Here is a 25,853-nt window from a genome sequence, read left to right as displayed (position 1 = left end):
TTTCGGCCAAGTCACTCCCGATTTCCACAGAAGATGTCCCTAAAAACCCTTCCGTCTCTCTCCTCAAATGACAACAGAAAATCGAGGGACACACAGCCTGAGAAAGCATGTTCAGCTTTAGGGCTTTTTCTTTTTCTTTTTCTTTTTTTTTTAAATTTTTTTATTTAAATAAGGAGAATTCTTTCATATGGAAAGAGCTAGTACAATCACATATTTGAAAGGAGAAACAACAGGTAGTGATCCGGAGGGAAGGGCAAAGGGTGAGTGTGCCACCATGGCCTGCTGAATCCATGATTCCATTTCCCATCCACGGCAAAAGCTTACCAAAAAATATATAAACAAGCTGCACAAGACACCTTTAGCCATCGTCTGCCCTTTCAAATATCTGGTCTACATGAAAAGACAAAGAGGAAAGGCCAAACTAAAAGCAAAAGGGAGCAAAAACAAAACCACCCTCAAGAACAAAAACCCAAACCCTTTTTACTATGCAAGGCATGAGGTCAACAGCTTAGAGTACAGAATCCCCTTTAAACAATGGAAGAAAGTCACCCACACAGAGCCTTCATAGAAATTTCCACTCTAAAGCTTCATAACATGCTGAAGACAGGGTCCTAGGGACACTGCCACGCAGCCAGGGTGGGGAAATGGTTAACGGCATGGTCAGATGCACCTGGAAGACCACTAGCCAAGTATGCACTGGTGGTCCTGACAGAGGGCATGGCTAGGGGACAGTGCCTGGCCCCAACACTGAAACACCCTGTCCCAGGTGATCTCTTGGGTCCATCTCATATTTTCAAGCAGGAAGAGCTCGTTTTCTGGAAGTCTGCATTTCCCATTCAGCACAGAACATGACACAGCACACACTGGTGTCCTTGGTCGTCAAAGGCCATTTCCCACAGACCTAACCCAGGCTTGCTCTGCAAGCAGTGAAAAGGGACAAATACAGACTGAAGAGGCAACATGCAGCTACTTGGTGGAAAGGAACTGAACAGCTGGGAGGGAGGGGCTGTACCAGTCTACCACACACTGCCTCAGTGGGCCATTTCTGACCATGGCTGTGCACCCACGTGCACATCCTCAGCCTCCTTGGCTCTGAGCGTCAGTCACAAACCTCATCACCCATCCAGAGGGCAGATCCAGAAGACAGGAGGGCAAGGGCAGAGCTGGGGGGACCCGAGGTCAGTATTTCACAGGATTCCCCAATATCCCCAGAGGTGGCTGGAACGGCCACAGCTTTGGAACTCAACCGATTTCTGAATGTCTAAGTCATCCTCTGGTTTCCCTCATAAGGAACCCAGAGCTAGAAGTGTATGAATTCCAAGTCTGAAAATAGTAATGGTGTGGATTAAAAAGGGGGAAGCAAGAGTAAAGAAAACGAGACCAAATATAACTTGCAGAGAAGTTTCTGGTGGCGGGTGTGTGTGTGGGGGTAATGCCTCTAGGACACTTGACCCCACACTCCAGGACTTCCCCTACTGAGTAGTTGACACTGCAGGGACACTATTGCAGGGGTCACTGGTTGCCAAGCAATGAGTTGCACCATCAATGGCCAGGGCCAGGCTGCCAGCATCAGGAGGCAGCAAAGGTGCAGTGAGGGTCTCTGACTGCCCCCTGCCCCCATCTCAGAAGCCCCAGAAAGGAAAGTGCTGGTCTTCCCCTGTTCCCACCGACGGCCCCGTAGCATCCTGGCAGAAGCCTCTGCATGGGTATGCACTGAGGACGGGGTTCTGAAATCAAAGTAAGACCCTAAGCCCTATTACCTTGAACTTGGTTCTAAAACCAAATGAAAAGAAGAGATATTGCACCTTAAAACCTATCTGCACTAAACACCACATTTAATCAGACCGAGGAAGGGACTGGGGTGGGGTGGGGAGGTCAGGCAGGCCTCAGCCCTGCTCTGTGCCCCAAGCCCAACTTAGAATCTGTATCTTAGTGGGAAAGAGACCGCAGCTCCGGCACACGGAGGTGGTGAACGCACTTTCACATGCAATTTCCTGGCCTTTCCTGCACGGAATAACTCAGACATTATATATAAATAGAGCAGTGAAACATTTACTTTTTTTCACCTAGACCTACAACATCAATACATATAAATAAATTCTAGTGTTTTCTGTTTTTATTGGGGAGGGGAGGAGAGAAAATACCAGGGTAGAGGAAAGGGCTGGCGAACAGGTGACCTTTCGTTTTTATTTTTTTCTCAAACAGGAAGCACTGTCTTGCTGAGGGCAGGTCCACCTGAAGGGTACACCTTGTGTTTCCAACAGCATCCAGGGCTGCTCTGCCGGAATGCAAAGTGAGAAAACCTTTTCCTTCCTTCTGACATACAACACGCACCGCGACTAGGTGTGCGGGCCTGGCCGTGTTTCTGAGTGTGCGCGCAGCAGGGCATGTGTGTGGCTCCCACAGGGGCAGCCGGACAGGGGAGGCAGGTGGCAGCAGAGGGAAGCGGTGGCAGGGCGGCCGGTCACAGGGACAGCGGTCACACACTGGCAGGGAAGAGAAAGCAGATGAGCACACGGGACAGGCGAGAGCAGGCAACTCGTCAAGCGAGCAGCCCTCGGAGAAGGGACCCCAGAATCAAGATTCAGGCATGGAGGTGGCCAGCTGGCGGAAGCCCGGTCTGAGGGCAGAGGCGGGAAGGGCGACACAAAGCTGTCAGGAAGCGCGAGAGCGTCTTTCAAGAACGGCGGCCCTGTCCGGAGGACCCTCGCGTCAACCCAGCACTCTCGCTGGCGGGACGCACCCCGAGTCCTTAAAGCAGCAAAGGGCCCCAAGGCGCTGCTCCCTACCGGGTTGTAGGCTGGACACAGCGCTCAGGGCCATGGGGCGTCACACAGCAGCAGTGACCCGAGCCTGGACTCTGAGGGCCTCATCGCCGCTCACCTCCTGCTCGTCCTGAGCCAGGTCCTCCTCCCTGTCGTGGAGGAACGTGGCTGGCCAGTTACCCTGAAGAGCATGTATAAAACTTGGTATTTCCTTTCCCCTCTCCTTGGAATGACAAAATCGGGGATGATTTCCTTCTAGGTCTTATTTTAAAAAAGAAAGAACAAAAACCCAGCATGAGATGGCTCACACCAACACCCTGCTGGCAGCGGCCCTCCACGGGGGCAGCTGCGGTGGAGCAAAGTCAGACCCGCAACCCACCCTCCCCTCGGAGCCCGCCCCAGCTGTCCGGCAGCCCACGGCCCCGCTCAGGCCACTGTGCCCCCAGCACCCGGGTGTGCAGGTGGGAGTCGGGCCAAGGAGGAAAAAGTCAGCTCATGCAGCAGCCTTGCGGGCCACAGACCCCAGCAGGTGGCTGGCCGCGCGGCCCTGTCCCCTGGCCCTGTCCCCTCGTGAGGGAGCCTCGTGGCTTCCAGGGGCCAGCTGTGGGAAAGGTGGTGGGACAGGAGGACCCAGACAAGAAAAGAGACAGGCTCAGGAGGAGAGGAGGAGGGCGTGTTATGGAAGGCTTCCAGGGAGGGCGTGAGGGTCCGATGACAGCCCCGGGAAACACCAGTGACTACGCATCTCCGGGATTTACCTCAGCTGCCCCGTGCTCGCATGTCCACTGGCTTTAGAAGAGTCCGGGACAGAAACCGCGTGTCACGATTACGCCAAAAATGCAACCGGCTTCACTGGGCTGCCCCAAAGCTCCGGCGACCGACCATCGGGCCAGGGGCCGGACCCCCCCCCCCAAAAACACCAGCCTAACCCGCCCCTCTCCCTCGCTGCCCCGAACACGGAGCTGCCCGCCGGCGTGCCCCCCACGGTTTCTGCGAGCACCGGTACCGGCTGACCCACTGAGGGAGTGCAGGGGGCGGGGGCACGTCTGCCCGAGAGTCCTGTGTTACGGAATCGCAGGCACCGCGCAGCCCCGGAGAGAGGGGCGTGTGGTACGGGGTCGGAGGGCGGAGGATGGCGAGTGTAGAGAAGTTCCGCTATGCACACATAGCTTCTGTTTCTGTTTTCTTTTCCTTTCTCCTTTGTAAAAACTTAGCTGCTTTTTAAAACAAAAAGCCTCGAACTAAAATGGCCCTGCTGCCAAACCACTACGCCTGGGGCCGGGGGTGCGGGGGGGCAGGGAGGGAGGGGGAGGGACGGGGTCATCTGTACTGCACAAAGGCTCGAGTCACTCCACGGTCACTGTGGACAGGAGGCGGGGACGACACGGGGACAGGGTCGTTTGCTTGCTTGTTTGCTTCGTAGTAAAGCGAGCAGGTCAATGCCACACATCCACAGGGGCAAGCTGGCTGGACACAGAGCTTTCGGGAGTGGAGAGGGAAGGGAGGTCTCTCAGTCTGGGCCAGGTGATTGGACGGTGGATCTGGCGAGGTGTCCGAGATGTCTGCGAGTCTGGCTGTGTCCAGGCCGAGCGGCGGCCCTGTCCTCGAGGTGGGGGCGAGGCGTGGCCAAGCACCTTCAGGCCTTGCTCTCCTCCACTTTGACCGGCCGAGGCTTGATGGCTCCGGTTCGCTTCATCTGGGAGGCGGCTGAGGGGGCCTCCTGCAGTTTCACGCTTCCCAGGCTGGGTTTTTCGTCCACTCGTTGTTTGGCCTTTGGACAGATGAACGGGGACAAAGATAGTTACCCTTATGCAGAAACATCTGTCTGGATACATAAGTCCCACTGGCCCCTGCCTGCTTCTGAGTCACAGAAAAAAGCTACCCTAAGAAGCCCATTCCTTTGGTGGAAGGACCAGACTTGGAAGGACACGGGCGGACACTGCTCTCTCCCCTCCCAACAGTGCTGAAGGCAATGATTCGGGGAGGCAAGAAGGTGCCGGGTCCTCTGGGAACCATTCTGCAATGGCCATGGGCCTGTGCAGCAGGCACACATCCAAGGCTGACTTGGAAGGACCTTCTCAAATCAGTGCATCCTGTGCCCCGAGGGTAAAAAGCCCTCGAGCAGATCCAAGTGCACTGCACGAGTCGAACTCCCGAATGCCTGCAGAGGGGCACGGGGCCACCACGTGGACTTGGTCCTCCCTGGTCTTCAACACCCTGCCCCCAACTCCTGCTCTCCGGAAACGTCCCCCCTGAGCCCTCGTTTGGCCTGGAGATTCCCATCAGGATCCCATGAACCTGCAGCTCTGTGGCCAGCCTCGACTCTGCCCCCCACCAGGGTGTGTGTGACCTCTGCAAGAAAGCTTTAGCAGCTCAGTCCAAGCAATTCAAGGAACGACCCTCCAGGGAACCAAGTTAGGAGGAGTGAAATGAGCAATCAAACTTCCCCCTCCATCAGCCAGGAATGCGGTTTTATTAAAAAGCCACGCCTGACGGGTGTGAGCTCAGGACCCCATGGCATTTTAGAGCAGCCGCTGAGAACAGTGCCTGAAGGCAAAGACACCAAGAAACCCCTTTTGTTACAAAATGGGAAAGCCTCATTCCACTGGTACTCCCACCCAGCCAAGACACAGACGAGACACAGCACTTACTAGAGCTAACACACGCACGCACACACGCGCGGCTTCTAGAGCTGACCCACACACCTAACCGAGTCCCCGCGCCTTCACAACCCAAATTACTACGGAGGGAGGTCCACCTTCTGGCGCCACCTCCTCAGAGGAATCCGCATCCTCCCTTCTCTGCAGGACAAGGAAGGATCCAGACGCCCATCAAGAGGAGAAATGCCTTCGCCAGGAGGGACTCGGCTGCCGGCTCCCGGCGCCGCGCTCTAAGTGCTAGGGCTCGTCTCTCTTTTTAAGAGGCGCACTCAAATGGTTGGACAGTCCCTTCTCTTTTGGCGCTTGGAGACGGGCCTAAGTGTCCAGGGCTGGAGGGTCTGCAAAGCCATCTTCTACCTGTTGAACGTAGTGTCCCTGCACAGAGCCCATGTTAACTGCTGATCCAGAGGGCTTCCCACTGGGGCTAGCAGAGCTAGGCCTGAAAAAACCAAAGGCAGGGGGTGAGAACACACGCGTCGCCAGAGAAACCGAGTCAAGCCTAGCATGTGGCAGGGCCCTAGCTCAGGCAGCGCCCTCTCAGACGGAGGAAAGCCAAGACCTCAGCCAGCCAGAGGGCAGAGGGTACCAGAGCAGCTCGCAGAGATGCACCCGAGGGTGCAAGGGCTGAGGGCATGGGGGCCGAGGCCCCAGCTGTGGGCAGCACTGACCGGACAGGTAGATGGCCACTGACCGTCTCTCAGGGTCTGGACCAACAGCATTCTGTGACCCAAATGGTCTCTGAAGCTGATTTCAGAATGGGGCCAAGTTTATTCCTACTTTTCACTCTTTTAGGCAGTGTGCATGTGTATGTGTCTATGTGTGGGGGTGGGGGTGTGGTGAGTGGAAAGAGAAACCAAAAGCAACAAAAATCTTTTGGAACATCTTTCTGAATGTGTTCCGTTGACCGGACAACCTGTTCTCCTGGATGCCTACTAGGGCTCAGAGTCCCAACAAGTGCTGTGCACAACAGAGTTCATCAGGACCCTTGACAGTGGGGGCGCTCAGACCCTGTGCCGAGGACCATGAGCCCTAGGTGTCTGACCAGGGAACCCTTCTTTGGCAGGGCATGCCTCAGAAGCCCCGTTTCCAGAAAACGTGGAAAACACCAGTCTATAAAACACCAATTTTCCCTACCCCGCTACAGCACCGACAAAACAAAGGCCATTTGGGAGCACTTCTACCTTCTACATGTTCTCCAAAGGGCCCGATGCTGTTCTCCTACGCTAAGCAGACACGGGCGGGTCTTGCTCTGTGAGCCTGGGTTTGCCTCTGGGACCCGACGCTGCTCAGTGCCACCCACAGCGGCCGGGGGAGGGCAGCCTCTGCTTATCCACGGAGCTGCCTTCCTCACTCGAGATTATACTCATCGTTCTGTGCTGCTGTCTGTCCGTGGTTTTCCTAAATTCTGTTGTTTTGGTTTATGTCAAAAAGATGGAACACAAAACAAACCAATAAACAGAAATAAATGAAGCCAAGAGGGTGACATAAGAACAGAAAAGACGATGGAATGAGGCAAAGGTCCCACAGATGCCTTTCTCTGGAGACGCAGGTGGAGCGGGGAATGAGGGGACCGACAGGGGGCGGACAGGGACGCGGCCTCAACTCTCCAAGAGCAAAGCGGCACCGCGTCTGCGGCAGGAAGACGAGATGGTGCTCTGATCTGCGTTAGTGCTCCCCAACTGGAGGGCAGCTGTGCACCGACAGACGGGCCTCGGGGCGCCCTGGAGCCCTGCTGCTAACCTCCCACGGAGCGCTGCAAGTCCTGCACGTCTGTTCCGCCCGCTCACAAGCAGGAGGCCGCGCCAGGCACCTCCCGCGTACAACAGAGCCGACTTCACCCACCTGCGAGCCCCCGGCCGAGCGTGCTGCCTCCCTCTCTCGGCACACTCCTCCTCAGGGCCCAACAGCTCAGCAGAACCAGGGGTTCTTTGACTTTCTAGCATGATCAGTAAGTCAACACCAGGCTCACCCAAAGCCACCCCCAGCTGAAGGCCCGGGGCAGTTACTGGAGACCGAGATCGAGGATGCAGAGAGAAGGGGCCAGTCCACGCCGTGAGAGGCACAGACGGCCCTGCAAGGCCAGCAGCCACAGGCCCTGGTGGGGCCAGGGGGCCAGTGCAGGGAACATGCAGCCCCGGGAGAGGAAAGTCTCCCACCTTCCAGGGAGCACACTTTCCCAGCCAGTGAATCCTTTGGAAAACCTCATGAAAAAGCTGAGAATAGTCAGGCCAGGTTTTACACTATTAAAACATCAGACGTTTCTTTTTCTACCTTTCCAGAAAGCTCTCCCAAACCAGAGCATTTTATCATGATGACTAAAAGCAAAACTACTCCGCCAGTTCACGACTTCCCCGTGGCTGCCTAAAACATGCGTGTGTCCCAGCACTGAACTTCAAGGTGACACGGGGCCTCAAAGGGGAACCAGCCTCAACGCCCTTCCACAGCTCTCCCCGGGCGCCTAGGACTCTACTGAACAACTCAGTCCCGTCCAGACCAAGGACTCCGGGACGCAGCATCCGACCCCCAGGGCATTTCTTTACCTGTAAGTCTGCGGTGACGCCATGGAGCCTCCGGAAGGAACATTCTGTTTACTGTCGGCAAAGTGGAAGCCCTTCATCTCCATCTGAGAGGACTAAAGGCATCAAGAAGGAATGAGCAATTGTTTGAGGGCCCCAGAGATGCCCGGCCCTCACCCGTGCACAGCCAATGAGAATTCCCAGGGGGAGAGAGGGATTGTCTAAAGGAATCCGTACTCCCCCCCAGCACCCCCCCCCCCGTCTGGGTTCAAGAGGCTTCTTCTTAGAACCATGAACTGTCCCGTTTTTGTTCTCTTACAGTAGGATAGCAAGAAAGGACTGTGCACCACCAGAATGCCCATCAGCAGAGCCTGGAGCCCAGTCCTAGACAAGGTCAGTGGGGACGTCTGGGACCAGTCTCTGATACGCCCCAGCGCAACTCCCCTGGCGCGTCAACTCCACACATCTTTCTGCTCTGAGTCTTGGCTCGTGTCCCTTGCTTACAAGGAACCAAGGGGGCCCCGCCATGGGGTTCTCAGAGGACTTTACCATGAGCAGAAAACCAGTGGTCTGGTGAGGCCAAGAGCTCGCACCCCAACCTCTGGCACTTCCTGCCCAGAGTGCTTCCTGACTAGCAACGATTCTCCCCAGGACAGAGTGGGATGGAGTCCTCCTTACCTCTCTGCTGGTGTTAAGGACCGAAGGCTGGGAGCCGGGTGGAAGGATTCTTCGGGGGGCCCCGACAGAGAGGCTCTGCCCCTGCGGCAGCTGGATGGACTGCGGCAGAATCAGGGGCTGCTGCCCAGAGCCGTACCGTGGCAGGGGGAGCTGGGAGCCCGGCAGCGGCATCGTCAGCTGCTAGAGAACAGGGATAATTAAGACGAAAATGGATGTTGGGGAGGAAGCCACAAACTACTGTTTACATGTGACCCTGAGAGCAAACACGCGCTACACATCAGGTTCTCATTTCCACAGAATTCAAGCACAGCCTGTGCACGGTAAGACAGGTTCGGGATTTCTGCTAGGGCACAGCCTCGGAGGCAAGTGTGACCGCTGAAACCAGGCAGGTGGAGAAGACAAGCTTAGGACCGTGCCTGCCGGAGACTGCCACGACTGGCACGCTGGGAGGTGTTCCTGGGGGGCATGCGATGTGAGAGGCTCCGCTCCGGGACTGCACAGGGCCACGGGCACCCCAGACTTTACTGCTTCCAACCAGCAAAGGCTTACCGAGGGCACGTTATGTGCATCAGGGGCAAGCACGAGGACACGGTCAGACTCAGGGCACAGCGAGGACAGGGCCACAATGGATGCGGACCCAGCGTGGGGACTGTAGGCAGCAAACCCTTGTGCCTAGGGGCAGGAGGGCTCTTAGGAAAGAATGGCCAACAAACCCCTGAAAGCAAATGTATTTGGCATCCCGGCTGCTATGTTGAGAAGAGATACTGCATGGACGTGTATCTATGTACCCCTTTGGAAGGCACAAAAAGGCAAAACCCCTTTAACTGTTTTGCCTCTAAAGGTGATGGAAAACGCAGCTGGGGTCTGGGGTTCAGGGTTCCTGGAACTGGAGACTCTTGGAGGCTTCTGAAGGCTATTATGACAGCAGAAGGTGTATGGGGCAGGGGTGGGGGGCGTGGTGACAACAAGCTCTGCGAGACTCCTTGTCAAGTCCAGCACCGCGTGGCGACAGGGAGGGGGGCCTGGAGACTCGGGACTGGGGCAGGGAGGCCACTCGCTGTCTCTCAGTCACTTTCCTCTTCAGCCCCTGCATTGAGTCCACGGTGGGGATCAGAAGGATCTATTGGAACTGCATCACAGAGACGGTGGCCGCCGGAGTCTCTAGACCCCCACTCCTCCTTGCACACGACAGGCTGCAGGACGAACGGGAGGCTGGCGCCACGCTGCTGGAGCTCCAGCTAAGGGTGGTGTGGCTACACTTGTGTTTCACGGGCCCCCTGGCTGCTGTGTTGAGAACAAACGTTTGGGCCCAAGAAATGGCTGGATTCTGGTAATTTCCAAAGGTAGAGCCAAGAGCACCCGAAGGATCAGAGAGGGCATGAGGGCAAGCAGCGGCCTACGTGGACAAGACAGCCATAACGACTGGGCGACAATCAGGCTTTGGATTTGATGCCTTCGCTATTATGTCTGAGACGCCGTAGGACGCCGGAGCAGAAGGGACAGGCAGCCCGCAGGCTGGAAAACACACACCCGCTGGGACTGGGAAGACCCATGTTGCTGGGACTTAGAGCCACAGGGCAGAACAGAGACTGGACAGCAGAGCCCACGGTGCACAGGGAACCCGCAGAGCACAGAGGTGAGGAAGAGGGTTCCAGAAGGAACGCTGCCTGAGAACACGGTGCCGGTGCCGGGGGTGGGGGGTTGAGAGGAAAAAAACCACCATCAGGAGCTGCCGGTGTCCTAAGAAAAAGTTTTATGGGGTTTTGTCTCTTTAACGAGGGGATAAGGGGAATCATAGGGTCAGCTGCGTGTCAACAGGAGGCTCTTCCTCCAGAGGGAGGCCCCACAGAGCCTGAGGGAAGGAGCAGGAGCCTGGCTGAAGGGCCTCGCCCAGGCACCACCAGGCACCCCCCCCACCCCCGGGCCAGGAGACCCAGCAGGGGGCACTCTGTACAAGAACTCGTTTTGTCCCTGCTTGTATCTCTCCAGTGACACAGGAAGCCAGATGCCACATGGTGACAGGCGGAAGGCGGGGAGGAGAAAGTCTGAAACCCGCCGTGGGGGCAGGGGACTGACAGGCCAGGTGCAGGGACATGGGCGCTCCCGAAGGTGGCTGTCGGTGCGTGGCTGTGCATAGCCCAAGCAGGTCTGGTTTTCTCCGCGGGCGCAGACGGCTGTGCAGACACAGGACCGGACTTTGCCAAGATGACAACACCGGAGGACGACTGAGGGCAAAAGCAATGGCCCAGCTCTGCTAAGCTGGGGAGGGAAGGACATGAACCCACTGGGGCACGTGGTAAACAGGTGGCCAGAGCCTGCGTCACTGGACGGGGAGAGCTAGAGGAGCAGAGCTGGTGAATGGCAGGACCCTTAAGCCTAAGATGACAAAAGAGGGACAGCTTCCGGCACTGACCAGCCCAGACGGACTGTGAGCACAGCGGAGCACTGCTGGCAAGGGGACTGTGGAACAGAGACCAGGCAATCACCTATGCAGACATCAAAACCACGAGCGGCTAGATTAGGAGCTGTGCTGGGGAGACTCGAAGCCGCCCCATACTGCTGATGGTCACGGGACAGGAAGACGAGAAACTGAACATTGGATTCATCATGTGGACCCACAGCCCCCCGGAGGCTAGTGGAGCAGTGCACAGTACAGGCTCCAGAGCTGGGGTTTTGGGGAGGAGGAGAGAGAGCAGCCTAGATGCATCACTGGGTATGCAAGGACAGCACCCCATCTCCAAGACCCAGAGGAGGAGGGTGGAGAGAGGCCATGGGAGCAGCAGCACTCTGGGGGATAGATAGGAGACTGGACCGTTCCCATCAGCCAGAGAACCTGTCCCCAGTTCTAGCGGCCCAGGGACCAGTCAGTCACAAGGGTCACAAGCAGCAGACCACACCTCAAGAGGCAGACAAAAAGGAAAAAGTCATGAAAGAAAGCGGCCTAGCGTTGTGAGCAGGAGGGACTGAATGCCTAACCTGTGGGAGCTGGGAGTCCAACAACTGGGAGGCGCCCAGGCCAGCAGCCTGGCCCAGCTGGCCCTCGTACACCAGAGCTTGGTTTCCACTCATGGGCTGGTAGGGGGAGCCGGACTGGGGCTTCACCATCTCTAAGGGCTGCATGCCTGGGAACGCCGAGTATGGAGGCTTCAAGGCTGTGCCTCCAGAGAGAATCATGGTGCTGGGCGGTGACAGGCTGGGATGCATGTACACCTGAGATCTGCAAAACCAGACACGTGGTTGGTCAGAGGCGGGAGCACGCCAGCGGACCTCAAGTAAGTGCACACATCACGCTCCCCACACCCTGTATGCTGAGACCCAGACCGCTGGCCTCACTGCTCCCCACAACCCGAATTTCTGACTTAGGAGATCTGGGACAGAGTCTGAGGACCTGCATTTGTACCAGGCTCCTAGACGGGGATGTGCTGGTCTAGAAACCACAGTTTGAGCATCTATACTAAAATACATATATCCAGGCTGTATAAGGCACGGGAAAACCTGGGTGACGCCAAAGGCCGGGACTTCGGACACACGGGAAGAGCGGACACACGGGAAGAGCAGACCCAGGGTGGCGGCCGGCGGGAAGAAGGGAGGACAGGGAGAGGCTGGGAAGGGGCAGGATGACGTGGGGAAAAAAACCAAAGCCCGGGGAGGACCATCAAGCCCGTGCAGCTTCTGCAGCAGTTAGGAAGGACTCCAAAGTGACTGCGATCCCCCCAACCACCCCAAAAGCAGAGGCGCAGATCAGCTGCACAACGAAGGGGACGAGCCCACAGGCCACGGGCCCAGACCTCCCAGGCTGCATCTCACCTGAAGGGCTGCAAGGAGCTGAAGATCTCCTGAGCCTGGGAGGCGGGCAGCCCGCCCCTCAGTCCCAGCTGGGCTGGAGCCTGCAGCGACGTGTGAAGGGAGAGCGGGATCTGCGGGGCAGCGGCAGCCTGCGGACGGGAAGCCGGGCAGTAACCGCGGGGCCCTCCAGGCTGCTGCTCCGGTCCCCCCGCCGCGCCCCACCCCCGCACCACGCGGCAGCAGGAACACTGCCCCGAATGCACACTGGGCTGTGTTCCTCCGGTGCTCTCCCTGCTCTTGGGAAAAAGCAAACGTGTCGTAATCCCAAATGATGGTATGTTCCTACGGTGGATTCTGTACAACAGCGAGAACGAATCCTAGCTACAGGTACTGACAGCCGTGCGTTTTGGAACCAACGGTGAGCGGGACACGCACACGAAGAGTGCGTGCAGTACGATCTGGTCACGCGAAGATCAACATCTTATAAATCTAAACAGCGTGATATTTTTAAATGTTTTATCAAGAGGTTGGGATGGGCCAAGTCCTCTTTCCTCGGTCCCCAAATCTGCTTCTGCCCAAGGGAGCCACCATCCTGGCACCGAGATCCAGACGGTGCTGGACCGTACGAAGGCTCCACAGCTTCAGGAGGGGGGCTCCAGAACTCCGCCCCTTGCGGCACAGAAAACGCGCCCATCCTGCATGAAAACAAACGCCTGCACATTTCTAAAACTACCTCTTTCTAACGAATCCATGCCTGGGACTCTAGGCCTTTCTTCTCTTCATCAGAAGGATACCTGATACCAAAGGATACCAAAGAGAATTCCATTTCAGCTAATTCCCCAGCTAGGACACAGGAAGAAGTCTGAAAGAGGGAAACGGAGAGTGTGGAGTGCAGAGCTCCATTCCTCTTCCCCGTCTCTCCTGTGTCCGTTCACTGACCATTTCCTGGCTGCTAGGACGGACAGGGAGCTGGGCATTACATGGGAGGGACGAGGACGTAAGACAATGCACAGGTCAACGCAGGAGGTCACTGCTCCCCCGTCCCCCACGGAGCCACCTGGCTGGCCGCCCTCACCTGCTGGTAACTCTGCTGCTGAGGTATGGTCTGGGGAACCAGCCGGGGCTGACTTGCGAACATGTGGCCGTCCAGGTAGAGAGGCGGCAGGTGACTGCCTGCGAACAGAAGCCCAGAGGAGACAGAACGGAGTCAAGCCTCACCGTTCCCAAATGTTCACGTGTGCCCGCCTTCCTAGGAAGGCAGCGGGAGGGAGTGTGTGCAGAACCTGCTCAGCCCCGTGCCGCTGGCCCCGTGCCGCTGGCCCCGTGCTCCAGCAGCCCCACTCGGACTCACCTGCTGGGGAACACGGGCAGGTGGCGGCATCAGGGCCCAGGGCGGCAACGGGCTCCATCCCACCCTCGCCCCCAACTGCTGGCCCGCACTGTCGGGAACGGCCCCGCTGCAGCAGAGATGGCCCGGGTCTCGGACCCTGGCTCTTCTCTCCCCCCGCACCAAGCCCACAGAGGAGGGTCAGAAACGGTCTATAGGAACAGCATCACTGGGAGTCGGGCAGCTGGGCCCTCAAAACCCCGCCCTGGCCCTCTGAACGCCAGCACTGTGGGGAAGCAGACTCCCACTCATTAAGGGCTTGACTGACATGAAGCACTTTCCAGCTATGACCTCGTCTCATCGGCTAACCTGTGGGCAGCAAGTCTTCTCTCACAGACAAAGGGGCTGCAGTGCAGGGGGCTGAGCCCCTCACCAGCGGCTTCCCCGGGGAGGGGAGCAGGGAAGCGGGACAGGCAAGTTATCTGCAGTGCCTGGGAAGCTATGACCTCCTGACTGCACACCAGCTCCTACTTCTGCACACTCCTTAACGCAAGCAATCCAAGCTTCTCTTGAGAATGGGGGACAACCGCCCGAGCTGGTTCGGGCAGGGATGGGTATGTGTGTATGTCGGGCGGGCATACCTGGAAGAGAAGCTGAAGGCGCGACAGAGGCCACAGGCATGGGCGGCATGGAAACCCCACCGAAGGAGCTGTAGCTGACCCCATTGGAGGCTCCCACAGATGATGGGGGTTGGATGCCTGAGCCCGTCCCACTGGGAGAGCTCTGCTCTGGCAAACTGGGAGAGTTTTCCCAAGCCTTGCGTGCAGACTCCATCTGAAAAGCAAAGCGAGCGGAAGCATGACCACCAGGAAGGCGGTGTCTGGCACAGGACAGGGGACGGCGGGCGGGGCTGCTTGCTCTGGCCTCTTCCCCAGCTAAGGCCCCCAGGCAGTAACCCCGTCACTCTGTGCTGGTGTTACCTTCAGGGTGAGGTCCGCGGTGGGGAAGGACATCTGGGAGAGGCCGATGGCCCTCTGGATGTGATGTTCGCGCCGGAGGATGGGAATACTCGGGGCCAAGCCCGCCTGGAGAGGAGGAGACCATGGGGTACGACAGGCACAGAGGCAGAACGACAGCACAGCGAAATGCACCTTCAGTTCGGGCCTCGTGTGCTCACGACCCTGGGACAAGGCTGCGAGCAACAGAGACCACGGCTGTCTCCTCCAGATAGCTGCCTTCACGGACTCCCGCAGCAGAATCCATGGAGAGCCACGTCCACGCGCTCACCCCATGGCGCACGGAGGCACCGGAACCCAGCTTAGAGATCCCAGGTCCTGTCTTGGCCGCCCCACCCAAAAACTAAAGAGGTCCTTGTAGCATTTCTTTGGATATGTGCTCAAAAGACCTGCCCACACGTGCCCAGTGCCCGTAAACCTATTACAGGGCTTGTGAGAAACTGCTCAGAATAAAAATACCCCGGCCCCATCACACATACGTAAGCACAGAACTTGGAAGATCAGAGAATTGGGAAGTGCCAAATAAACCAAATCTTGGGAATTACATTTTCCCCTTTTAGGATCACAAAACCAGGGTATGGAACATTTACACAACCTGCCCAAGGTCGTGCAACCAGCTAGCAAATGGGGCACACCTCATACCCAGGTCAGGTGGCTGACCCCCAAACCTGGTACTGGTCCCCTCCTCTGGCTTCACGCTGCCCTCCAGCCCCCCAGGAGGCTTGCTCCCTTCGTTCCAGGCCTGCCAGCACAGAGAACAAAGGAGCTTGGGGGCGAAGCACACTCACGTTACTGGCCAAGGCATCCTGAAGTTTGACGACCGGATTCCCCGCAGGACCAGGGGCAGAGCCAGGCGGCAAGCTGAAATCAGCGTCCTGAGGAGGACGAAGAGCCCACTGAAGTCATCGGCCCACCTTTCAGCAGAGGCACACATCAACTTGACCCACAGTCTCAGTGACTCAAAAAATCGACTGAGCAGCATTCACCAGACAGCATCCAAGAAAAGATGCCACCCCCTGCCACTCCCTCTGTGCCCCCTGCCCGTGCCCACTGGGCAACCCAACGGAGACAGTGAAGATAACCCGTCCACTCAGCCTGAGAACCTGGCTAGTGCCAGAAGAATGATCCAGAAGGCAGCTCAGTAGTGCCTGCCATGTCCAGCACACTGACACGTCCCCCAGAGTACTCTTAGCTCCCACCCGCCTGCTTGTTCTCACTGACAACCCCATGTCAGCACCCTCCTCTCTCTCCAAGCATAAAAAGAAGGATGAGGGGCAGGAAGGAAACACAGCCCGGCCTTACTTTTGGATTGACTCCAAATTCAATGGGCGGCACCGGCAACACAGAATCCACGTGAATCTCCACCCCGTTAACAGGCGGGACGACGGCCCCCTGCAGCCGGTCGGCCCCCTCCGAGCCCTTTCTGTTTTTCAGAGACCGCTCATTGCCGATGGGTCCTGGTCTGTGCTCCTTGCTCTGTCCTGACCCTTGTTCTGCATCCTTGATGGAAAACCAGGGACGCTGAGAAACACACATTGGAAGGACCCCAACCCCCAACCCCTGAGCCTCAGGAAGAGGGGAGGAAGACAAAGGGTGACAGCCCCTCCTGCCCTGGCGCAGGCCACCGTGATCGCACGTCCAGCGTACCTTCGGCTCGGACTGCTTCTGAGCCTGCTCCTTGTGGCCGTCAACCTTGGGCTCCAGGCCAGGCCCGTGCATGTCCTCCGGTTTCAGGGCGCCGTACGGAGAGCTGCGCTGGGAGGAGGTCGCAGACGACTCCCGAGACTCCGCGCTCAGGTCAACGCCGCTGTCCCCCTGGCTGCTCTTAAAACCCTGCTGTGCGACGGACAAAATGCGTCAGGAGTCCTGACCCCCGAACCCCAGCGTGGGACCAGGAAGCAAGACCAAGCCCGTGGCTGAGACACAGTCCCCGAGTACGCCTGTCCCGACCTCCACCCTGACCCACCGATGGTGGCCAACACCTGAAGACACGGCTGGAAGCACAAGCTACACAGTGGGTGCCAGGGACGGCTGCCAAACTCATGCCCTTGTGACCCAGGTCAGAGAGACGGGCCGCCACCGCCAGCTCGCGCAAGAGGCCCCGGTGCCCACCCACTCGGGTTAATCACCCCCTCCCCTTCACACTGGGCCCTCACACAGATGATAAGTCAAGAAGGAAGTTGAGTGCCAAGCCGGGGCCTGTGGAAACAGCCCCGGGGCCAAGCTCCGCAGCTGCGGTGAGCACGCAGGGGCCCAAGCAGCGAGGCGGTCACTCACCTCGGCGGAGCCGGGCTCGGCGCTGCCGAAGGCAGTGGCAGCTTTTGTCCAGGAGTCGCTGGTCGGGGCCTGAACGGGAAGGGCTGCCCGAGGGAGCAAGACAGAGCGTCAGGGCATCGCAGAGGAAGCCTGAGGCCAGAGCCACGAGCCCGGGTGCCGCCGACACACACCCAGGCCGCCACCCGCCCTCCCTGCCCTGTCAGCAGTGCGCCGGAGAGATGGGACCCCCGGGAGTTTTACGCAACTTCCCAGCAAGCTCAGACTCTCATAAACGCGCTTCTCGTCCTCCATCAACAGGGTGCTCCGGCAGGCCTCACCCCATCTGGGAGGATTCTGCACCACCATCCCTGCGAAGCGTAGCTTTCTCTCCCTTAAGCCAAGGATTCATTTCTACAAGCCAGCAGCCCTCACAAAGACTCAAGCCAGGATCACTCAACTCCCGCCAGCTCAAGGACCACCCCAAGAGTCCCACAGAAGCCACAGACCACAGAGCCTGACACGCTGTTTTCAGATCCAGCAACCATACCCCCAGCCCACGAGCAGCCGGGATGCGACAGAGAGTCCTAACAGCGAAGCCCCGAGAGCAGGGGCAGGGGGAGTCCTGCCCGCTCCGAGGGATGAGCGGGCAGGCATCTGCGGACGTTCAGAGTGTGATAACCAACACTCACACGTGCAACCGAATCATCGGACAGCGACAGCTTAAAGATCATTATACTTCCAATCAAAGCTTACGTTTCTACCAATGGTTTTTGTGTGTGGGGTGGGGGGGTGGGGGGGTGTGTTTTTAAGATTTGATTTATTTGAGAGAGGGAGAGACAGAGGGGGCGTGCGAGAGAGTACAAAGTGGGGGGTGAGGGGTAGAGGGAGAAGCAGGCTCCCTGCTGGCAGGGAGCCCGGGGCATGGCCCAATCCTGAACTTTGGGATCGTGACCTAAGCCGAAGGCAAAAGCTTAATCCGCTCAGTCAGGCAGGCTCCCCTCTCCCCCAGTGGTGGTGTTCTAACATGCTGGAAGCAAGATCACATGGTCAAACTCAAAGAATACCCAGAACCCAGAACTGCGGGTGTCTGTCCTGTGGCTCTGGGGTCACGTCACTGCGCTCTGGAGACCTTGGCTACTCCGCAGAGCACATGGGAAACGGACGAGTCACCCTAAGCTCCCTGCCAGGCACCATGGGTTCCCTTCTCTCCTTCACCTGCGTGCTCTGTAAGGCTCTGCCCAGAGTAGGCATTCAAGAAAAACCTGCTTGAATGAAATGGTTTTATATTTTAAAATGAAGAGACCAGAAAAGGAACACTGAATTAGAATTTTTTTTGTTTTTAAAGTTCGGGGAAATAAATTTTCCAAGAATCAGGTGCCCTCACTCTCTTGGTGAGAGAGCATCAGGAGAAACTGACAGAACCCCCGGAGTCGGGGTCCGGGCCGGCTTGCAGCATAGAAAGGCAAGCTTTGGACCCTTTCCGCCTCCCTAGCAGTCAACTGCAGCTCTTCCACAGGGGAGAAGGAAGGGTTAGGGTTAGCAGAGACGGGGCTCTCATCATCCAGACCACTGGACACACGGAGGGGTGTGCTCCTGTCCCAAATTTCAGGCAGGGAGCAGCTACTTTTGTCCAGGGGCTGCACCAGCGGGGGTGGGGCTGCGATTGCATGGGACACTGGGGCTCTGGAGAGGAGGCAGGGAACCCAGAAAGCCACATGGGCATTCAAAGCCCCAAAGCAGGATGCTCCCGAGAAGGGACCCTGGGCGCAGAGGACAGCCCTGAGCCAAGCAGTTGAGCCCAAGCGCCCAGCTCTTACCCTGGCTGCTGCTCTCCCAAATCTCGGTGCCCAGACTACTGCCGGGCACAGTCATGTCACTCTGCTCCAGGCACAAGTTGTTTTGCTTTTTAGCAAACCGGGGAGGAATACGGGAGGGAAGACCTCGCCCCTTGACGGGCATCTGAGGAGAAAAAGGATGATGTGTCCAGTCTTGACATGAAGCATAAAGAGCAACAATTTCTTCGCAGGGACAGCACCCTGGGCCCCCAACCGCCCCCACCAGAAACTGTTCCAGAGATGCTGGAATAGTCGCCTCCTGATGTGAATGGCACTGCCAACTGAACTGCCCCAGAAGGGGCCGCAGAGGCCGTGTGCGCAGCAGACAGCCCTGACTGCGTCTGAGGACAGGGTCCCCGAGCCTCGTGATGCCCCAGGTGACAAATCTCATCCCACACAAGCCAGAGCAGCGGGAGGAGGGCAAGCTTGGAGTGGCTGATGGAGGCCGGCGTCCTACCGTCGTCACCAGGGACAAATCACCCTCTTGGAGAACAGGATACTCCCACCTCCTCCCATAGGACAATGGGGGCCACGGAAGTCCTCCCCCCTTCCCCTCTTCTATCTTGGGCTTCATTCAGAACTCGCCTCCTTTGGCTCTGGGTTTCTGTGTCCCGGCCCGCCAGCTCCCCGCCCCTTCACCTGCACGGCCTGCTCCTTCCTCCTCCTCTCTTCTTCCAGCAGGCGGCGCTGCTTCTTGGTAAGGACCTCGATGAAGCCTTCACCCGCCATGGGGCCCACTTCACTCTCCTCCGCAGGGCTGGACCCGCAGTTTTCAATGATGGAATCTGAACCCAGATTTCACAAGAAGGGACGGTTGTTTCCATTCATCAGCAGAAAGGATAACCCAGCCCTACCAGCTGCTGGAATCCAAGGACGGCTCAGCTCATGAGGCCGGCAGTAGCCGGCTCCAGGCCTCCAGGACGAGCATGCTTGCAGGGTCTATGGAAAGCCCGCTGGGCTCTCTCCACCCTCCCGGCAACCCCTCGGCACCTGGTTATCCCAAACCAGAGACCCGAGGAGCACTACAGTTACGAAGACAATCTCTGGAAACAGAAACTCCCAGTTCTGCTCCCGGACAAACCCTTCAACCTCTCTGGGCCGCGGTTCCCCCTCTTTGAAACTGGGACAACGCGGGGCGGCTCCGGGCATCAGCAAGGCTGGGAGCGACGATGGGGAGGAATCCTATCTGCTCTGCGACGGGCAGACCCCGCAGCCCCACGGAGGCCGCTGCTCTTCCCTCTGAAGTCGCGAGAGGACAGACTCACTTCCATAGCTCAGGTCAAACTGTTTCATGGTCTCTCCCTGTTCACCCGCCCTCTGAACAGCCAGCTTGGCCTCCTCTGCCTTCTCACAGGGGACGTCGGGGGCGTCAGAAGTGGCATGGGCTGGTCGCTCCAGCGCGTAGTGGCCGCTCCCACCACCGCCTCCACCAAGACCTCCAGGCAAGGCCTCGTCTGGGGACCTGTAAAGGAAGGAGGAGCTCGTCAGCGCGGACACGGCTGAAGGCCGGGGAAGGAGGGAACGTGCACCAGCGCGCACGAACACAGCGCCCTGACCTACAGCATCCCGTTGTTCGGTCGATGCTGCTTTCCGGCAGCCGTGCATGGTGTGCGAGGCCCCGTGGCACCCCCCGCCCCATACCGCTTCAACAGCTCTGCCCACTCACGGGGAGCACCACTCCTCCCCCGCCCCTTCCGGGGCTCAGCACCTCTGTTCCTTCCCCAAAGTGTGCCACACTCAGCGGGCCTGTGCAGAGGAGACAATGAAGGGCTTGCCCTGAGCAGAGCCACAGAACTTTCTGCCCTAGGCACACAAAACTGGCCAGCAAGGAGCCAGACGTGACCCTAGCTCTCGGCAGAAGTCAGAAGCAAAGCCAAGTCTTGGCATCTGGGGCCGGGACAGCGAGGCTGGGCAGACACCCGGAAGGACCAGCATTCTCAGAGGGCCCCTCCTCTGGGGCTCTGAGACAGCTCCACCCCAGGTTTCTGGCTCTGGATTCTAAGGAGGCCAGGAGGCAGGAAGCAGCCTTCCTCAGCCTGAGCTGTGGCCTGTGTGTGGTCAGGAGATCAGGCGACCCAAGTGACTCCCTGCACGTGCTCTCCCCCCTTCCCAGATTCCAGGCAGTCTGTGGGCAACAAGCAGCCCCAGAGCACAGATCAACCCCCGAAACCCCCAGGTCCCATGAGAGATGCTCACAGGGCCTCGGACACCTCACTCCCTGCTGTTATGGCCTGGCTCTTTCGACAAGGAGGCGGTTAATCCCCAAAGCAGGGCCGCATTTCCTCACTGTCGAGAAGCAGACTCAGGGCCAGAAGGCCAGAGGCCCCTGAGGCCACTGGGTGACAGCAGCCGCAGGGCGGAGGGATCTGGGGGGCTGGCACCGTCCATAGGCAGCGCCTCCTCAGCAGGGTGGCCACCACACAAGTGCCACTGGGGCAGGGACTCTAAGTTCTGGTGTCCAAGCCACGACAACAATGACAAGCACACACGAAAGAAGCAGACAAGCAGTGCAGGGGTGAGTGATGGAGACGCTCATACATAATGGTCTTGGCAGGCCGCCCCTCCCCCCCCGCCTCAGAGTCGGCTCCTGACACACGGCGGGACACGCATGCATGGAGTGCTGCTTAAAAAAACAGGCTTAGTAACAAAACAACAGCAACAGAAAAGAGCCCAGGGTTGGGTTTGTGTTTTACCTTTTGGCTTTCAAAGGCGTCCCACTCTGTTGGCTCTCATAACGGGGAGAAGCGTCACCACCACCTGGCCTAACCGACTTCTCCCCAAACCCCCCCGGCTCCAGCTTTCGGCTCTGCCTGTCGGCCAGGGGCCTCTGGCTGGAGAAGCTCCTCTTGGCCAGCTCCTTCTTCTCGCCCACAGCAGCCCCGGGCAGGCTGCCATCCGCCTGGGGGTCGGGTTCAGCCCCTGGGCCCTCGCGCCGCTCCCGCCTCTCGCTGAAGTCGCTGCTCTCGGAGGCCGTCTCCCACTCCTCATTGGCGTGATCAGATGAGTTCTGGTACGAGAGCTCGGGGGACCCACTCTTATCCCCAGGGCAGAGCTTGGGCCGGCCTGGCCATGGCCCTGCCGGCAGGTGGGGCTCCTCCTCGGGCCCCCAGAGGCCCAGGGATTCTCGCTCCTGCCGGAGGCGCCGAAAGCGTGGTGGCTTGTCCTGGCGAGGGGGGCGTCTTCTCCGGAACGGCCGGTTCTCTGTGCCTTCTGGGTCGGCCGTGTGGTCGTCAGGGAAGAAAGGCCTCTTGTCCTCCAGGCGGCTGTCCTCGAAGGCCCTGGCACCAAAAGAGTCAGAATGTCTGTAGGCATCGGGGACACAGTCCCTGTCTGCGGGTCGCCGGGACCCGCACGCATCTGGGGAGCTGTACTCCTGCCAGGAGGAGCCCGGGCTCTTGCTCTGCCAGTGGGCGGCCTCTTTGGACACGAAGGTTCTCCGCCCGTAGCCGCAGCTGCTCAGCCGGGGAGGCAGCGCCCGGCCAAAGGCACGAGGGCCTCGGCTCTTGGCCTCCAGGCTGCTGTGGTCCTCGGAGCACACCTTGCTGGAGCGCCAGGAGTCCCTGAAGTCCCCCTTCCTCAGGGCACTGCCCTCCCGCTCCAGGAGGGAGGCTTCATTCCCGTTCTCCGAGCCTCGCTGCCGCCGCCGCTTGGGAAGCTCTTCGTACTCGGAGCCCTCACTGTGGGTCTCGCTGGCGATTCGCCGCCGCGGCTTGGCCCTGGGGAAGTCTTCCGGCTGGCCGAGGTCCCGCAGCCCCCGGCCGCGGCCGCTCCTCGGGCCGCCGCCGTAGATGCCCCGCGCCCCGAGTACCCCCCCACTGCAGAGGCCAGGACCGCCGCCCACAGGCCGCCCTCGGAACGTGAACTCTCGGAAGCCACGGCCGCGGCCCCGGGCCTGCCCTCGACCCCCAAAGGCTTGCTCCTCGTCAATAAAGATCCAGTTGTTCCTCTTTGTCGGGGGAGTGTCACTGGACTCCCGGGGCGGTCTGCTCTCCCAGGCCCGATCGGGCTTCTCGTCGTCCTCTTCGCACCTGCCGGCCTCACGGCCCAAGCCAGCGCGGGCGGAGCCCTGGTCCTCCAACGGGGCGGGGGAGGAATTGGCCAACGCAGGGTCGTTCTCTTCATCCTCATCCTTGTCCGCGGTGCGAACCGGCCCCTTCTCCTTGGCCATGCGGGCACCCTCCTCCCCCAGCTCCTGCTTCACCTTCTCGAGTTCCTTCTCCTTGTCCTCTACCTTGAGGGCTTTCAGCACGGGCTTCTTGATGGGCCCGGACCTCCGCGTCCTGCTGGTCTGCTCTGGGTGCTGGCCGCTGGGGCCCCGGGGCTCAGGCGTCCACTCAGGCTGCAGGGGCGGCTGATTGTTGGGGCTCCCTTCCTTCTCCCAGGAGGAGACGTTAAATGAGGGCTCCTCCCGGGGCGCCCCCTTCTCGATGCTGTTGGCTGTGTCGGTGGCCTCTGGTGGGTGGCTAACGTCCCAATTGTTATACTCTGGCTTTTTCTCGGCTGGGGCAAAGTCGGGCTCCAGCGGGGAACACCTGAGGTCTGGGGTGTGACCCCCAGGAGCACCTGCTTCCTGAACATGGTCTTGGGGTGGAAACAAAAGCTCCTGGCCTATTCTTTGAGAAGAGACACAGCTGTCAAAGTCTGCTTGGGCCTTCTTGTCAAAAGCACTCAAGAGCTCCTCCCCTCTCTCCTCAAGGAGATCGCGCTGGGCGCCTACGCCCCCTGACCTTCCGGGTGAGGCAGAGTAAGAGCTTTCATTCCTGAAAAGGAACCAGAAAAATCAGTCAATGTGATTGGAGCCTGGTTCCTGGTTTCCATGCTGAACACAGAGTTTAGTTTTAAAAAGAAAAAAATTTTTTAAAAAAGAAAACGAAAAAGGAAAAAAAAAACCACCAAAAAAAAAAAAACCTCCACAAGCACCAACATTTGCTCTATCTTTAAACACGTCTTAGAGCTGCTGGGCCACAGATTGCTGGGTGGCCCCTGGCGTCCAGACTGAAGAGTGCGGTGGCTGCTGGCGGACTCAGCGAGCCACAGGGAGGCAGAGCAGCTGGGGATCCTCTGGTCCAAATGACAGGCTGGAGGCTGGGAGTCCGTGGAGAGTCTGGGGCACTGGGCCAGCAGGGCCCGCTTGCTTCACTTTCACAGGAAGGAGCCATGACCTGGGCACTCGACCCCGCCGAGCCCCACCCTTCGCCCTGACCCAAGGTTCCACAGATCTGCCTCTGACCCGGGACCTCTCCTTAGCCGCTGCCAGTCTCGCCGGCAGGTCATCGCCTCTCATACAAAAGCCTTCGAGCAAACCTCATCAATTCTCCATCCCCGGAGAGCACTGCCAGTCCCTGCAAAGTGCCCTTTCTCCAGGCAATGCCTCCAGGGACAGAGCTTCATCCCAGAGCCCCTTGCAAGCAGGACATGGAGATTCTGTCTTCAAATGTAGGACCACAGGGCCATGTTTCATCTCACCTGACGTGCATGTCCATGGCCATAGTGTCGTTGGATTTCGGCTGGGGAAGCGAGTAGCCCTTGCTCTGCAACGCCATGTAACCCTCGGGGCTCCACACGGGGGCTGGGTCGAGAGTGGCCACTTTCCTCTCTTGCAGTGGGGGCACGCAGCTCTGGTCCTCAGAGCGACAGCCAGTCCCCCCAAGGGCATCCTGGGGCATCATGGGCTTCATCAGTCCTGAAGAAGGCAAAGAACTCATTTGTACCAGCTCATTCAGAGAGCCACGTTCCAACGTCATGGGCAACCAGAGGTCCAAAGGAGACAACAATTACCCCGTCACGTGGACACAGCAGCCTCCCCCACTGCACCCCGGTCCATCACCATCAGGCTCTCCATGCTCTCTGACTACAGAACCTCTGAATGCACACCTGCGTGCAACACTAAGTGTCCCAAAGAGCTGTCGGGGGCCCGTGGCGTCCAGCCTACGCTCCCAGGTCCAGAACCCCGTGTGGAGAATCAACTGGCATCAAACTGGCAGAGGGAAACCAGAAATAGTTCAGTGGAGAGCTGGTACTGTCAGCAGAAGGCCAGAGGGGCCAATGGGTCAGCCACGAGGGTCTGCCTACAAGCAGACGCCAAGGTCTCCTGCACACATGGAGGAAACAGAGCTGTGTGCCAGAGAGGCTTACAAGGACGGAGACCTGGGCTCTGCCTGCTCCAAAACCTGAGCCAGAAGACTTGGGAGGGGATTTTGGTTTCAGGTCCTTTTTTTTTTATGATTTAATTTAATTAATTAATTTATTTGACAGACTGAGATCACAAGTAGGCAGAGAGGCAGGCAGAGAGAGAGGAGCAAGCAGGCTCTCTGTCGAGCAGAGAGCCCGATGCGGGACTTGATCCCAGGACCCCAAGATCATGACGAGCTGAAGGCAGAGGCTTAACCCACTGAGCCACCCAGGCCCTAAGACTTTATTTTTAAGTCCTCTCTACACCCTACATGGGGCTCAAACCCACAACGCCAGAATTAAGAGTCAGATGCCCCGCCAGATGTGCCAGACAAGCACCCCAGTTCCTTCTACTTCTGGCCCTGAGACTGACCGCAGCTCTCCACATTTTTGTACAGTGAATGGGGGCAGGAGGACACACCGAGGACGACAAACTATTAACTGACCTGAGGTGATTACAAGACAGAGGACAGGGGCCCCTGGGTGGCTCAGGTGGTTAAGCGTCTGACTTGGTTTCAGGTCAGATCATGATCTCAGGATCATGGGATCGAGCCCTACGGTGGGCTCTGAGCTCAGCAGGGAGTGTGCTTGAAGATTCTCTCTCTCCCCCAGCCCCTGCCGCTGCCTCAAATAAATAAATCTTTAAAATAAAAGAGAGAGAGGGACGCCTGAGTGGCTCAGTTGGTTAGGCAGCTGTCTTCGGCTCGGGTCATGATCCCAGCGTCCTGGGATCGAGTCCCACATCGGGCTCCCTGCTCAGCAGGGAGCCTGCTTCTCCCTCTGCCTCTGCCTGCCAGTGCTCACTCTCTCTGACAAATAAATAAATAAAATATTTTAAAAAAA

At 58.4% G+C, this 25,853-nt stretch overlaps 1 protein-coding gene across 38 annotated transcripts in view; it reads right to left on the bottom strand.

Annotated features, from left to right (window-relative positions):
- Positions 1-2,036: 2,036 nt before the first annotated feature.
- The window catches only part of PRRC2B (proline rich coiled-coil 2B), an 87,633-nt gene continuing 63,816 nt past the window's right edge, over positions 2,037-25,853 (bottom strand). For 5 of the 38 annotated variants that reach the window (XM_082695934.1, XM_082695923.1, XM_082695940.1 and 2 more), the window contains 18 exons: positions 24,306-24,522; positions 21,533-23,599; positions 20,105-20,301; positions 19,479-19,624; positions 18,822-18,963; positions 17,026-17,108; positions 16,396-16,584; positions 16,051-16,248; positions 15,537-15,623; positions 14,713-14,817; positions 14,374-14,566; positions 13,481-13,578; positions 12,427-12,554; positions 11,596-11,836; positions 8,620-8,799; positions 7,966-8,057; positions 5,783-5,864; positions 2,037-4,536 (listed from right to left, as the gene is read on the bottom strand). In XM_082695934.1, coding sequence (XP_082552060.1) covers positions 4,402-4,536; positions 5,783-5,864; positions 7,966-8,057; positions 8,620-8,799; positions 11,596-11,836; positions 12,427-12,554; positions 13,481-13,578; positions 14,374-14,566; positions 14,713-14,817; positions 15,537-15,623; positions 16,051-16,248; positions 16,396-16,584; positions 17,026-17,108; positions 18,822-18,963; positions 19,479-19,624; positions 20,105-20,301; positions 21,533-23,599; positions 24,306-24,522 — 4,580 coding nt within the window. In that variant the 3' untranslated portion in view covers positions 2,037-4,401. Of the gene's footprint in view, positions 4,537-5,782; positions 5,865-7,965; positions 8,058-8,619; positions 8,800-11,595; positions 11,837-12,426; positions 13,200-13,480; positions 13,579-14,373; positions 14,567-14,712; positions 14,818-15,536; positions 15,624-16,050; positions 16,249-16,395; positions 16,585-17,025; positions 17,109-18,821; positions 18,964-19,478; positions 19,625-20,104; positions 20,302-21,532; positions 23,600-24,305; positions 24,523-25,853 lie in introns of all 38 variants that reach the window. The other 33 variants (XM_082695951.1, XM_082695942.1, XM_082695944.1 and 30 more) reach the window with 12 other exon arrangements.

Source organism: Mustela nivalis (genome assembly GCF_964662115.1).
Source record: "Mustela nivalis genome assembly, chromosome: 13".
Taxonomy (NCBI): domain Eukaryota; kingdom Metazoa; phylum Chordata; class Mammalia; order Carnivora; family Mustelidae; genus Mustela; species Mustela nivalis.
This window is presented reverse-complemented; position numbering and strand designations above follow the sequence as displayed.